The sequence below is a fragment of the Anticarsia gemmatalis genome, chromosome 21 (assembly GCF_050436995.1).
Source record: "Anticarsia gemmatalis isolate Benzon Research Colony breed Stoneville strain chromosome 21, ilAntGemm2 primary, whole genome shotgun sequence".
Lineage (NCBI taxonomy): Eukaryota > Metazoa > Arthropoda > Insecta > Lepidoptera > Erebidae > Anticarsia > Anticarsia gemmatalis.
In genome coordinates, this window is record NC_134765.1 from 10,853,785 (window position 1) to 10,870,450 (window position 16,666).

Sequence of the window (16,666 nt, forward strand, 5' to 3'; positions counted from 1 at the left end):
TGTGTACGTGTGCAAATTCTATGTATATTAAGTTTAAGCCAATTTTTCAGACTATAACTTTAACGATTAAGAGATTAAGCTGAGCCATCTACACCCCACACTCAACAGAAAAGCTAGTAACTAGCACTAAAGTTTTAAAAAACTTTCAGATCGTTCAGAGAGTAAAATAAAATTTTATCTGCAAGAAATCTTTTAGCTTAAGTACTACTAGCTTACACATCAATCGCTCCCGCCTCCGTATCGCTTCAGCTTATCAACCCGCTGTTTTCAAAGCTCCAAATACAAAATGGCGTCCTAAATTAAGAATGACCGTTACACAGGCGAAAATTTAATTTTTTACCGAAGGATTACTTATGGCTGCGATTGGGGCGCGTAAAATAAATCTACTTGTTTGCATTGCTATTCCGACATGATTGGAAATCGGACATTTTTATATTTTGAATTATAAAATTGAATGTATTTGTGCTTTTTGTTAGAATGTGTGATTGTTAATGTTGAGTGGTTTTTATTTTGGTTTTAGTTCATTTTAGTTTTGTATACAAAATATAGGTATTTATTTTTGTTGAAAAGGCTAATATTATGTGTGTGTTTTTTTAAGTTCGTTTAATATTTATGATATTGTTTAAAAACCCAATTATGTGCTATTTACTTTATTACTTCACAAATATAACGATTTTTACTGTCATAACAGTTTTAGAGCTTTTTTCATTGTTCATAGTTTCTGTGTAGTTGTTTCTAGTTGTACTGGTTATCTTATATACAGTAGCTGTCACGTTATCTACCGGGTAGGTTATCTGTGACTTATCCATAACATGCAAAAATTACAATCCCTTCCGAGACAAAATAATTTTACTATTTTGCATAACATTTTCACGAAAATTACTATGTACCCTCTACTATGTGATTCTCTTAGGGGTCCCCTTTCGAAATAATAATATATATAAAAGTTTACGAGCCGCCATGTTGTAAGATCAAAGGAAACGCATGAATCTATTAGCACCCTTGCTTATATCGTCGTGATGTTATGTACAGTATAACAGTATATACCCCTTGATGGTTATATTAAACGAAATTGTTATTTTCTGTAACCAATAACTTTGTTATGGTATTACCATAGATTGTAATTTTATATGAATACAAATGACAACTTTACAAATACACACATTTTATGGAATACCATAAAAAAAAATCTATGTGACCCGTAAGCTGGGCCTGTGACATTTGAAAGAAAGAAAGAAAGAAATTCTTTAGATAACCCAAGTATTTTTCGGTATCAAAAATTAGTTACGAACCTAATGACAAAGATGTTCAAAGCTCAAAGTCATTCAGCTAAAATACCTTTAACCCACCACCCATCTACAAACTATCCTTGCTAAAGTTAACTTAACCCTAAGACCACGCTATATTTTTGTCGACATTTGCCGACGAAAACGTCGTGAGCACTTTCTGATTAGTCGTGTATAGCCGACCGTGGTGGTCAAAGGGTTATCCCACTGGCTGTCAAAATTCTATGCAAACCAGTTATAATCTCAATATACCAATTTCCTAAACAATTTCAAATACAACCCATAAATCTTTATCTAAACAAACCATAGATAATAATTTATACCATAAAGTACGTCAGATGACATCAAAAACATTTCCCCTCAATATCCTTCAGTAATAAATTGTATTATCTTCACCATCTTAATTCAATAACGATACCTTTCAGTCCCTTTGCTCTTGCTATCTATTTCATAGTTCAAGAAAATACCTTTTAAAATTATTTAAAAGGGAGTTTGTACATTAAACTGGGACGTAACACTTTAATAATTTATAAAAATAACTAGCTTTACGCCCGCAGCGTTTCCTGCGTGGAATTTCCAAATATCCTCCTTGAGTTCGCCTCTACACTTCCTAAGGGATCTTCATACCAAATTTCAACATTCTATGTTCGGTAGTTTCGGCTGTGCGTTGCCCATCAGTCAGTCAGTCAGTCAGTCAGTTAGTCAGTCACTCACTCAGTAACGGAAGAGTTTTATATACAGGGTGTAACAGACAGCCTACCAAAAACGAAAAAAAATGACTTTAGACACGATTCTGATGCTTATGGCGTTGAAAATTTTCATCGGTTTTTTCTTGATTTTTCCGATTTTTTATGCGTTTTTTTTAATTTTTTTTGGTATTATTTCGTTAATACTACACAATGCAACATGAATATGAAAAAAAAAATCGGTTTTATTACTGTTTTTCACAAAAACAGCAATGGATTAAAACAACGTATAAATTCGCTATCAGCTGTTCGGCCAACGACACCGCGCCGGCGGCGACCGGCCGCGACGGTCGACGTCACGCCGTGTACCTACGCGCGCCACACAGACACGATTACGCACACAGCTGTCAGCCTCACACTCACTAGTATGCACGTTACTTAGTATTTGTTCTATGTTAAAAATGAAAATAACATAACTATCACGCTCGCCGATAAAAGGTAAATTCATAAGATTTTAAATGTGTGATATCTTATTATTACACGTACAAATACATACAGAACGACAAAAAATCCTATTGATATTCCTTAATGCTATAAAAATCTCTAATAAACAATTTAACATGTATTGTCGCTTTGTTCCATTTGTTCTTGCAAAATTCTATTCGATATTTACACGCTCATTCATACTTCATACAAGCGCGGTGCGACTCGAGAAGTAGATGGCCGTAGTGACGCGTGACGCCGCGACCGCGCGTGGATGTTACATAGATGGGATGCGACAAAATGGATGCTAAGTAATTCTCCGGGGATTATGAATTATGATAAGTTAGTTTCTCTGATAAGAATGTTAATGGATATTGATTGTTATCATTGTTATGTACCTAAATTTTTTATGGTTTAATTAAATAAACGTTTCGTGTTTATTTTATTTACTTTAAGCTGATTTTATGTTATAAATATCAAAGTATTTTAAACTTACATCAATAATGTTTGTAATGTTATTCGGTATTTGAATAAAACTACAATGCAACCAGTAACAACTGTGACAAGTAAAAATAGTAATGCCACATCAATATTTTATTGAATCTAATCTCTCGCTGGGATCCTAACTCGTCGCTCGTCACCAAATCGGCGGCGCGCGCGTGGACGGCGCGGAGGGAGCGGGTGGCGCGGGCGAGGGGCGGCGCGAGTGAGCGGAGAGGCGCCCGCGCCGGCGGCTCTCTTTGATAGTTCGAGCAATTCGCTCGCGGAAGACGGAAGCTCTTCACCGGTGTCGTTCGTTATGTCCTATTCGTCGTGTCGTGTGTGAACTGTTGTTTATTATTACTTGTTATTGTTCCGGTTTTGAGTTTTTAGTGTTTTTATTGTTATTATTTTTGTTGTTATTGTTTTCGAAGTGCAGTTGTGTTCGTAAATAGGAAGAAATGTTGATGTGTTATGTATGGTGAAGCACGTGGAAGTGCACGGCGTGCTCTGCACCTGTACGTCCGGATCCAAAGGTACTCAAACTCTCGCCATACACCAGGTATTTGCGTGTTGATAGACATTGATAACAATTTGTTTTAGCACTTTCTTATTATTGGTTACATTTTGCTATTATTGTTTGATTTCACGTAAGCCAAGTAGGTACCTACCTACTTACAATTTTACTATGAGCTATTGTAACATACGGGCCTATTTACGATACCATAAACGATACATAAGATTGTTATCTAATGATAGCGTTGCATACTAGTGAGCGCATAGACGTGGTGGTACGCGTACGTACCTACGACGCGTCGCGACATGTCGTCGCTCAGCGCGCCGCCGCCGCCAGAAATCTCGTAGGCATGCGCGGAGATACATCGCGTTGTTAACTATACATTGAACGCTCAAAAATGACTAACTCGGGAACCAATCATTTCCGAGAAATATCGTTGGAGTAAATTTCGCGCATACAGTGTCACAAACTTACCAGTAAAGTTTTCGGTTAGCTGTCATTTACACCCTGTATATCGTTTTTTTTTGTGCATAAGGTTGACGATTTAGTGAGTGTAAGTAAAATACATTTCACAACTGTTCCAATATTGTTTATAAATAAAAGCAGGGTTATGATGATAATTATTCAATATTATGACTAGAATAAGCGTATCATAAAAAAATATTTTTACATGTTTTTCTGTGACTGTCCTCTCTCTTCATGATACTTGCAAAAGTAATTATTGTTCCGTCCATTTTCGATTCTGTTACAACTAAACGTCCTAATGTGTACTCGCCTTAAAGGAACTCGAAGCAAATTCTCTGAAGAGAGTGAATATCTAATTTTCTCTTAATTGACATCCCTTTACCCTTTCAACGGGAGAGTGAGACGGAACTATATCCATTTTTACTTAAATACAAGTGACCTTTTCAGCGTTAGAGCGAGATAGAAGTAGTTTCATTTTTAGTGCCTCGGAAGTTTGAATGATGACCTGAGAGATATTTCAAATATTTAGAACTGTTACATAAAATGTTGTTTGTTTACAAATGACTGTGAAAAGGACTGAATAACTTGTGAATTGATACATTTTAATTTATTAAGATTATCTCTGCGTTGAGAATTTTAGAAGTAAGAGTATTGATAATAAGGATTAAATAAATTAATCTTGTTTTATTAGAGTGACTAAAGAGTCAAGCTTTTCATAAAAAAATACTTCACGCATGTTATATCTGGTAGAGTAAGCAGAGGGCTATCTATACGTGCGTTTTTGGAAAAAGAAACAAAAAAATGTTGGTCAACTGACATAGGTCAGAGCCTAATTTTGACACTAGGTTGACCACTAACCATACGATATGAAGAAGAATTATCATATACAAAATTGGAAAATACCGGTGGCACAATGCCCAATCGAGAATCAAATCCTGGACCCTACGATCAGCAATCGAATACACTACCACTCAGACGACAGAGACAATATATGTCTTTATAGTAATTAAGATATATCACGTTATACAATATCAAATCAGTTTTTAACTCTCTACTACTAAGCACCATATTTCGTTTATAACCCGAGGTTATAACCCATGTACTGTTTTCCCATAAATAACCCGTAACGGCCCGTTTTTATCCCATCGCCTGTAAATACGCTCAACATTTTTTAAAGTCCCATGTTTAGGTAGCGGTTTAGGGTTAATTTCAGCTTTTAATAATTTTTGGCAATTTTTTAAAGGTTGGTGCATATTGTGATCAATTGGTACTTTTAAGCGAATGTTCGAAGCTTTACATTTGATGTTCATGAATAAAATATAAATGAAATAAGTAACTTTATTGCTTTTAAAAATAAATATCTTGTCGCACTTCACGCTTGGTTTTGCATAGAAGTCTTTATTTCTTGTAAAAGTTGTGTAAATCATAAACATTTTTATATAATTACAGAATTTAAGGCATGTGATTGCAGAAGCCTTTTACCAATTGGCGTGTTTAGGTGCTTCTGTGTTTTAGTCAATGAATAATTATACGAATTAATGTAGTCTAATCTGCGTATACCTTACTTAATCTACGGACATTTTTGCGGCAATTTTGTAAAAGAGTTACTCAGTAGATTGTGTCAAGTTATGTATAATAGCTAATGTTTGGAAATTAACGGCATTTTCTGAGGTTTTCATATTTATGATACGATTGAAGTTTTATGTGTATCAGTTTTTGTATACTTATTTGTTTCAGGGGACTTTCTTTACTTGTTGTATGTCTATATTAACTGATATTTTTTTTTTATATGATGAAACCTATATTTAGGCTAAAGCTGGGCAAGGGTTTTCTACCTTAAATGGAAGAAAGAATAGGATTAGTTTTCACAATGCAACTTGTTTACTTTAATCAGGAAAAATAAATCATCCGTACATCAATAATGTTGCCAAAAATTACCACAAATAATTTTCCCCAAAAATGTATTTATAAAATGTACTACTACGTATCGATCGAGTGCAAGGTTCGGTTCGTGATTGTGACACTTTGTAAATTAATTCTTGTTGCACAAAATGAGTTCATTTTGCAATTTTAGTTTAATGATTTTCAGTACAAGTTTCACAGTTAATTAATGTAGTCGGAAACTTTTGTTTATGGTTACTGAGGTACTGTAGTTGAATACTTTAGATAGAAAAGTTTTAATTATAAAATTAGTAAGTACTTAATGAATCTAGCAGTTATGACTCTTATTTCTGGTTTTGCAAAGATAAAGGTAAGTTTAATTCGCATTACAATATAGATGACCGGGACAGGTGAATGTGTTCTATGTGTGTAACTGGATTCGATTTCTGATCTTTGATAGTTAATTTTTCGTAGACAAACAGAGGTCTTCATTTTGAATCGGACTGATAGAGAAGAATTTATTATTAAGGTTTCAAAGAATAATGGCTTTTTAAACAGGCACGTATTATTTATTTTTATTAAACACATTGAATTAACTACAATAGTTATTTCCTATAAAATCTGTGTGAATCCAACTAAGCTCTCCTCTTCCTCCTTCTCTCCTCTTTTTTTTTATAAATTCACACTACACTATAAAATATCTACTACTTCACAATCGACTTAACCCATTAAATACTAACACGATCACCCATATCTATCCCAATCGATACATTACAGCAATTAAGTCAGCAACCAGTAGCAACCAGTGACGTAATCGGTTTACCAACCACCGGCTACAGCGGTAACGGTTAAATCGGCTATGGTAGCCGTCGGCTAACAGCCAGGTTATTAGGTTACGGTCTATGTAATTGTTTTAGACGGGTAAGGTGCGTTCGGGTGATATAGATTAACGTTTAATATATTGATGATGATTTGATGGGCTTTAGTTATAACGTTTTAAATGGAAATAATCATCCAAGATTTAAAAATCTGCATTGCCTTGTCTGCAATGAGAGACAGGTAAAGTCGTGGGTCCATCACTATTACAGATGAAGGTAGGAGACTTTATGAGTATAAACTGTTCACAACGACATTTTATATACAGTTAAAGCTAGTAACTTATAGTAGAAAAAATCAAGATGCCTTACTGGTTTTAAGATCAGAGATATTCAGCATTGACCCCAAAAAGCCTCGCATTTATTATTATTTTTCACTTTGAAGTAAAGTGTAATAAAATTCCAAATTTCCATACAACTACTTTCAAATTAAATAAAACAATTACATTTACCTTTCTTATACAAACTTAAATAAAAAAAAACATACAAGAAACTTTTATTCCACCGCTACGTATATCCGAACACACATTTTTAAACGTCATTCGCAAATGACAGATAGCCGTTTGGCGGGAAACGCGAGCCGACGTCCAACGCAAACAGTTTTTTATTTATTTGAAAACTAGGTGACCTGCGCGGTTCCACTCGTGAACAAAGTTTTATGCCCTGTTTAAGCACCTTGTGGCACAATTATCACAAAAAAAATACCCATTTTCTATTGTGATTCTTCAACCAGCTCCATACTGAATTTTACGTAAATCGGTTCAGTAGTTAAGCCGTGAAGCGTCATAGATAGACAGATAGACTTTTGGCCTTTATAATTATTATTATTAGTACGTATAAACCGTTCTTTTCATTAATTTAGTTTATAAACTATACGAGTAACATTGTGTTGTAAAAGTTTTTATTGCGTGAATAGCGGATAATGAAATAATTAGTAGTTTTAGTTTTATTGTTAGTTGTTAGTTAATGTCCGCTTTGTATCATTAAGTTTGGAATACTAATAATTGAGTACAACAAGTTGAAATTTTAAGTACTGAGTACAACAAGTTGAATTAATAAGTTTACGATGATAGTTTAATTAGGAGCGTACTATTAAGCTATGCAGATACACGGGATATAATCTTATTTTGAATTCTATTAGTTCATTTAATTTTCGATATTACAGTCGTATAATCAGCCTTGTTTTTGTTTATCAATTTTAACTTCATATATTTTAGATTGACGTTGTGTAAAAAGCAATAATCATAAACACTACATTTTACCAAAGGACTATGGGCAAAAATGTATGGGCTCCGTCCCCACCTACCAACAAACATGGAACTGATACCAACGTGTTCATAAAGTGCCCCCTATTTAATTAAAATCCTTTGTTTTTGATAAATCAGTGGGAAAATACATATATTTAAAAAAAAAACAATTTGTAATTATTATTTAACGTATATTTTTATTTTACATTTGTAAGTTATTTTAACATTATTTTTATATTACAGTACTAACTCATATGTATAATAATGGCCTCCTAGCCGATATACGGCTACGGCGGTCAGTTTCATTGAAACTGGCCATATGTGCCGGACTTTGTTTATAGTGTCCAAGTGTGTGCACAATACACAGGTACACTCTCTATTCCATCACTCTCATAGTTTGGTGGGACGGATAACCGACACGACCAGTGAGAGGTCAGGCGCAGGACCGACGGCTTTACGTGCTCTCCGAGGCACGGAGGTCTTCGACCTCAACTTCCTAACTCCGGGCAATCTCTAGGAAATTCTTAACAGAAAATCTCAGAAAAGACTGTTTGGCCCGACCCAGGATTCGAACCCGAGACCTCTCGCACCGCAGTCGCATATACTACCGACCGCGCCACAGAGGCACTCATATGTATATACTTATATCATTTCCATTATATGGTTAATACATGTTATTGATTTCATATTTCAATAATTATTTTTACTCGTCAATTTTATTATAATGCTGTCTAACAGATGCGCTGGCAGATTAAAATCTGATCAGATCTAAAATCGTGGGTTGGAGAGCGGGGGGAGGGGGTTATTTTGTACCCAGCTATCTTTATGTGCATGCGGCGTCCGCCGCTGTGCACTAATTAATAAATAAATGAGCATGTATTTTGGAATTAGTCGTCAATAATACGTTAACGAGATATTTGTTTAAACCGAAGATACTATGAGAACCCCATGCATTTGGGCAATGTCGCCATAGTATAAAAATATCGTCATGCCAAGATATATCAATTGAGCTACATTTCATTTTTGTTGATGGGTGGGGACGATTCCGCCCATAGTCCTTTTTCAGAAATACTGAACTGCGCTTAATCACCTCTATACGAAATTAAATCAGTATTCCAATGTCATTTAGTCATAGATCGGGCTCTTGAGGACTAGCCAATGAAGCCGAAATTACAAAAAAAAGTAGCTTGATAAAACAGTTCATTGAACTAACCTGATGGCCATACTCTTGGCTTTGAGATGATGCCATCGCTGGTTCATCTCGTCGAGGCGTCTCTGGAGCATAACAGCATCTTCCTGCGACGACAGGCTGCCGAGTAGCCGGCGACCTGTGCCCGTGAGAGACGCGTACACATCGCGGTGGGTCTCGATCTCTGATTGTAGGTCCTGGAACAACAAATAAAATACATTAGTATTTTGTACACCATCGTAGAAGGACGTAAAATTTGTAAATCTATACTAATACTAGCTGACCCGCGCAACTTCGCTTGCGTCACATAAGAGATAATTTTCCCTGTTTTTGAAACATTTTTTACTGCTGCTTTGCTCGTATTGGTCATAGCGTGATGTTATAAATAGCCTATATATAGCCTTCCTCGATAAATGGGCTATCTAACTCTGAAAGAATTTTTCAAATCAGACCAGTAGTTCCTGAGATAAGAGCATTCAAACAAAGAAACAAACAAACTCTTCAGCTTTATAATACGAGTATAGATGATTGTAAAAAAAATCTTGAATGTAGTTTGTTAGATTTCTGTATTTGTCTCTAAAATAAAAATGGCATGTTTTTATTTAAAAATAGTGTTTGTAAATCTATACATATAATAAAATTATAACAACCTCATGTCTGCACATTATAGATATTAAAGAAAAACTAAAATGGGGGATCCTCATACAACCAATAGATGCCATTTTTTTTTGTCTTTCTTTTTGTTGTTTGCTTTTCACGCAAAAGCAAATGGACGGATTTAGATGAATCTTTTTTTGTTATATAGCTATTAGTCTTCGCTAACATATAGGCTATTTTCTTTGGAAATTCGTTCTTTAGGGGGGTAGAAAGAGGGGGTAAGTTTGTATGAAATTCCGTCAGTTTTGGAGTTAATTCGATTAAAATTAATATTTGGCTATATAGTTAGTAATTAAGAATGACGCAATAAATATTTTTGGAAATTCTGCCTTAACGGGGGTCAAAAAGTTTCTATAAAACTACGTCGGTTTTGAAGCTAAATCTATAAAAATCGAAGTTGTTTAGCAAGCAAGTGGTCGTGATCTCCTGGTAACTGTGAAACGGTTTATAGAGAGTTTTTAGAGTTTATTTATAGAGCCGTTTTTTAGTTTTTTAGGCCTAATTCTGATCGGAAAATAGATCCACTGCTAGCAGGAGATCATGACTAATTGGTGTTGTTATTTCCATATTCTGTTCTTCTAGCATGTTCAAACACGGTCGAGCGGGATAAAAAGTATCATATGTCCATCTCCTGGCTCTAAGCTACCTCCCTACCAATTTTCAGCCAAATATGTTCTGCCGTTCTTGAGTTATAAGTGGTGTAACTAACACGACTTTCTTTTATATATATAGATTATAAAGCTGAAGAGTTTGTTTGTTTGTTGGAACGCGCTAATCTCAAGAACAACTGGTCCGATTTGAAAAATTCTTTCAGTGTTAGATAGCCCATGTATCGAGGAAGACTATAGGCTATATATCATCACACTACGACCAGTAGGAGCAGAGTACGAGTAAAAAATGTTACAAAAACGGGGAAAATTTTGACGCATCCTCTCTTATGTTGCAAGCGAAGTTGCGCGGGTCAGCTAGTAAAAGATAATTCATCAATAGATCCTGGTCTCTCTGTATGGAGCAAACTTGAGTCCACAAAGTGTAGATTAGGTATTCAAAAAGTAATTGATGATCAGCTTGACCATTTACGCGGGAGACGAATACTTACACTTAAATTACTGTATTTAATTCCCTAACATTAACAGAATAAAACGCTTGCCTAATTAAAACATAACAACGCATAATTAGAATCCCACCAAAAAAAAAACAACAAAAATTTAAAAAGAAGCACTCCACATCTTTATTTTTCTTAACACAAAAGAATAAAAGAGAACTAATGCAATACAATATTTTATTCATACGACAATTTCATAAAAACTATTATACATCACGGTGTAAAGTGGTTGGGCGTCAGTAGACGTAAGTGCGTCATTTGTACAGGCTTGTGGGGGATCTTTTGACAAATACCGGTGACGTACACAGTTGGGACTTTAGCGGCAAAAACGTTTGGTTCGTAGATGTGAGTTGTAAGTTAAATTGGAGTAGTGAAGCGATTTGTTGATTGGTTGGAACTATTTGATGAGAACTGCAATAGAGATGGTTCTTTTGATATTTTTGTCATGATTTAATAAAGCTGTCTGGCAAATAATTAAAAAACAATAAGCTAAAAATATTTTTTTATATTAGTTTTTCATTCTGACTGATAAAGGTACCAAAAATGGCACAAAACTGTACCGTCAAACGAAATATTGTCAAAATTGTATGGACAAATCTGCTGACTTTATGGAGAAAATAAAACAGTAAGAGCTCGCTCATACCTAATGGATTAGCATCGGATAACCTATCCCAGATAAGTTAATAGGAAAGTTTCATGTAAAAAAATTGTCAAAATTCTTGCTGATAAGCTACCTGAGATTTATTCAGAGTTAAGAAAACTGACCATAAGTAAAAAGCACTCCACAATTTCTAAACTATATAGTATATCGATGAAAATGGTTCACCCCCACCCCTAACAGTGTAAACACATTGGCTTATATAACAGATAAAAGTATCAGTAATTCACGAGCAACGGTTTCACTTGCAGTAAATAATTGAACTAGTAGTCATCAGTACACGCAAACAGCATGTGTTTGGACGACAACTTATTTATTTAGTGACCTGCTTTTTAGTGAGTGGTCACAACAAATGATTTGTAACTGGAAAGATGTCTATAGCTACAGATTTTTGAAGATAATGGTGCGAATTATAAAACTTTGGTTGGCCAAATGTATTTTCTACTACCCTACATCTATCTATACTAATATTATAAAGCTGAAGAGTTTGTTTGTTTGTTTGTTTGTTTGAACGCGCTAATCTCAGGATGATGTTAGATAGCCCATTTATCGAAGAAGGCTATAGGCTATATATCATCACGCTATGACCATAAGGAGCGGAGTAGTAACGAAAAATGTTACAAAAACGGGGAAAATTATGACCCATTCTCTCTTACGTGACGCAAGCGAAGTTGCGCGGGTCAGCTAGTTTATTAATAAATATGTGTTTGTTTTATACTCTTGTCTGTACGCTGTACAATACGTTATCTATTTGTAAATACTCTTATGTAAGTGAATAATTAATGTATTCTTGTAAGAAATAACAGTATCTCAAAGCTGAATTACATAGAAAAAGGCTTGGGTTGTTTAAGGTGCATAATGTCTTTACTTTTATTTAGCTACATTTTAGGTAGGCAAAATGAAAACTATCGTATAAAAAATGCTAATACATCCGGCAATTGAAATCGTATTCTGTCTATCTAAAACATACATAGGACTTTGGCTTATACCACACAGCCTTTATGAACACATTTTCAATTTTTCGAAAGCATAAAGACATAAGTATACATTTGGATCCCAATTCCTACGATTTAAGTTAATTTTTCTTATCTTAGTAGCTTTCCAAAAAGCAATATAACACTGGCAAAAACATCTCCTAAATTAAACCTGCCATCCGCTCAGAAACATGTCTAAAAGTATTACTAGAGCTACATAGCCGGTTCGTATCAAAAGGATAAACATTAAACATTACCCCGTAGCGCTTGACACACAAACCTCTCTTTTATATGAAACTAGCGCAGGCTTCCCATCGCATGCCCCACCATATCATTACCGTCTTACGTAAATAGCGCCTTTTAAATATTATGCTACAATTTTTATCAGTTTTGTATTTATTTTTTGAAACAGAAATTAGTATAGAGGACCGTGCAATTCTAGGAATATTTCGAAGCCCTCCAAGTACTTGAGGTCAATGAATTTTCTCCAGGTTGATTATATTATATTGTACATTAAATTTTAGATAAGATATTGTAGTATATAAAAATCCCGTACTTTGTAGGTATGTCTATTAGTTTAAACATTAGCCTGGCGGGTTATTATGGCCAACTGCTGAACAAGAGAATCTTCCTTGAATAAGAGAAGGGACAAGATCTTGAGTCTACTACGCTGAAAAAATGTGGATTGGGGACTTTGCATTACTACAAAACCTGCTTGAAGAACTTTCTGACTCTTAAGGATTATATATTTACGATATTTTCAGCGCTAAGCAAGTGACAACTATTTCAGTTATCGGTGTGTTGCAAACCACCATATTCTGCATTTACTCCACAAGTACCATTAACCATTAAACTCCAATAAGCAAGCAAACAAACAAACAAAATAACAATAAGGATTATTTTATCTTAGCCGAGCCACTGTTTGTTCTGCGTTGTGTGGTAGGCAGGAGTGCTCCGGTGATGTGTACTTTGTGCTTACCTGATGCTGTCTCTGGGTAGGGAGGGGAGGAGGTAGGTAGTTTTGTATCGATAAGGGTAGAAAAATAGTGTTTTTTATCGCAAGGTGGGTAGGATACATTTGTGGTACTTGAGGGTAATGAGTGTGTTAGTAATGTATTTGGATAATTTTAAAAATGTAGGGATTATAGAGTTTTGAAAACTTGGGGCTATAGTTCCTTGAGTGTTGTTTATAAGACATCCAATACCACCCTTAAATTCAAAACCACGCAACAGAACCAAAAATCCAAGTAACAGCCTGAGAAAGAATAGGTGAGTCTCAATTACTATCTAAAAGCTTTTGATTGTCTTGAATCACTTAAGCCGTACAAAAAACTAATATCACGAAAATAGTAGACTGTAAGAAAACGAAAAACAATAATATTCTAAAATATCACAAAATACTGATTACCATAAACACAGCTTCAAAAATCAATTTCCAAAATTTCAAACATCTCAATCTACCCTACATTATCGACACTTCCCCACCCCTACCGGGAGACGGGACGATATTGATGTTGTTTGCACTCGCTATCGGCCCCTACGAGCCATAATAATATTAAGGGTTTATTATAATACGGAACCCTAATATACTCAATGATTCGCCTTTGTTGTTCTGGGTTAATCGATAACTGGGAAATTGGTTACTGGGGAGGTTTTGAAGGTTTTTAGGTTATATGTAGGGTTAGGATGGTGTGAAAGTTTTTAGAGTGAAGGAACAAGGATCAAATTTAGGTAACGTTGGTAGAAGTTTAAGTAAGATTTATGAATTATGTAAATGTGAGCTTAGATGGCTGTTCTTGAAAATACTACTTTTATTTTGTTGGGCGTATTTTCTCGCTTTATAGTACACTAACTTAAGTTTTATAAGTGTGGTTTTCTTTTTCTATATAACATTCTACTGTATTTTATGTCGTAATGCAAAATTATTACAGAAAAGGTAAGGCCAAAACGTCAAGAAAACAAAGGTAAATGTTATATTTAGATGAAGTGTATCGTGTAAATGTCTAAAAAGATAAATAACACATAGGTATATCCTTATAATACGTACAGAAAACAATGAAATATTGGAAAACTATTTTTTTTTAAAGGATCTTAAACAAAAATATATCTTAAAAGAATATTTTTCCAGATAATTTGCAACAGAAACAGGCTATTACTCGAAACTCTACTGATTGTGAGTCGTTAAAATGTATTTAGGCTAAAGAACTCTTCGTAATCTCTACGTATACTAGAGCCTGATGTAACAGTAAAACGATTCTCTTTGGGTTTCCTTGAAATTAAAGGGAAATGTAAGAATATGTGTCTTCATCTGCATAGATTTTATATGAAGATTAGGGTTATATAGGAATTAAGAAAACTGTTGCTTACTGAGGTAAACAGTGTATAGATAAAGGGCTACGAGAAGAATAATAACAAACTAGAGATAATTACATTGAAAACAAATACGATTTAGCCTACCAATGAATATGTGAACGAAGGATTTCATGATATTTATTTTGGTTTTTAGTTACCTACAAATGTTTATTTCTATTAGCATTCAATTCAAAACCTTGCCTATAAAATTTACCAAAATCTTCAGGTAGCAACAATATTATCTACAAGTAAATATTCAGAAACATATAAATCCATGGGATAGTTTCACACACAGACTCAAATACTCAGTTCTCAGTTATCTGATACTTATGTTAAAGCAGGAGAAAAACTCTAAAGGGAGTTACCTCTTTCCTTCTAAAATGCAACATCAGAACTATCTATCTCTAACATCCGCAGTGAGGGAGTAAGCGAGCCAGTGTCCTCTCCAGCCAGCCCCAGGCACTTGGCAAACAATCGCCAAGTTCCACACAACTTCGTACCAAGTTGGCAAACTCCAAGTAATTGTAACAATACATTTTATAAGTACTATTTATGCTATAGCGGCATAACTCCGAAGTTTGTTTTGTTTTATAATTATCTTTTTATTGAAAATTATGAGGGGATAGCTTGGTTTTCTTTTAAGGATTATTTATTTTCTCTCCGAATCTCTCTGTAAAAATATCTCTCAGAATAGATACTTTTTCTGAAATAAAACAATATGAAGATGACGATTTCTTGTTTATCTAGTCACAATTGAGTAAGGAAAACAATGTCCAAATCAAATATGAAATAGATCAGTTATATTTGTGTCTTATATATAATAACCTTGCTAATTTCCCCTTACTAGGGTTTTAAACGTACGAAGTAGAAGTTTTTTAGCAAGAAGGAATGAAAAGGAACCCGCTAAAGTCTCTATCTTATAAAACAAATAAAATATCCTAAAACTAGTTTAGAACTTTAGAACAATCTAGTTGTTAAAAAGATCATCAAGAATGCTTATAATCTATTAATAAAGCAATACTTATATCACAAATATAACAAATAAAAACTCAACAGAACTACGATAAAACCACGTAAACGATAATAATCACTCATAACAAGATTCCCCGTTAACTATCACTTACTACAATCCAATATCGTTTAAAACCCCAACCGAAATTCAATCGAAAATTAATTAAAAATTCGACATGTACAATTGTTTGTCCGTTGATTACAAGCGGTTAAAAACTCTGATTTTTAAACCGAATTTTCCGGTTTTACGTTTCAATTTGGTTAACGGTAACCGGTTGTTGGTTTTACCGGTTTAACCGGTTTTAACTACTAGGTAGTGATAGGGTTGGTTTGTTTTTTTGCGTTTTATTTGATGTTTCGTTGAATTGAATCCTGTGTTTTTCGGAGGGTAGTTAATCAATTTGGCAGTTGATTTGTGGACGACACGGGTCCGTGATGTAAATGTAGTAAATGTTTTTGTTATGTATTACTGTAATATATCTTTGTGGAAGATGGATTAGACGAATGTGCCTTATACATTCTTATGTTCTTTAAGAATACCGGGTAAAAGCATGATGGTGTAAATTTTAGTTGTTTTAAGTTTAAAGAAGAAATATTGAAGTATTTTCATATGGATGTCAATCAATAATCTTAAAAACTAATATCAGAAAATAATTCAAAGTGATATTCATTCAAATCATTTAGGTCAAATACAGACACTTATGATTGTCTATAATACAGTAAATTAACCGCGAGTTTGGAAGGTAGGGCCAATGAGAAGAGCTGACAGAAATTAATAATGATTAAGAGTGCTTTATCCT

The 16,666-nt window shown here is 34.3% G+C and overlaps 1 protein-coding gene across 8 annotated transcripts in view; it reads right to left on the minus strand.

The window, feature by feature from the left end:
* Dys (Dystrophin) overlaps positions 1–16,666 on the minus strand; it is a 595,099-nt gene that overhangs the window by 93,260 nt on the left and 485,173 nt on the right. For all 8 annotated transcript variants that reach the window (XM_076128368.1, XM_076128365.1, XM_076128371.1 and 5 more), the window contains one exon: positions 9,134–9,306. In XM_076128368.1, the coding sequence (XP_075984483.1) occupies positions 9,134–9,306 (173 nt within the window). The remainder of the gene's footprint in view (positions 1–9,133; positions 9,307–16,666) is intronic.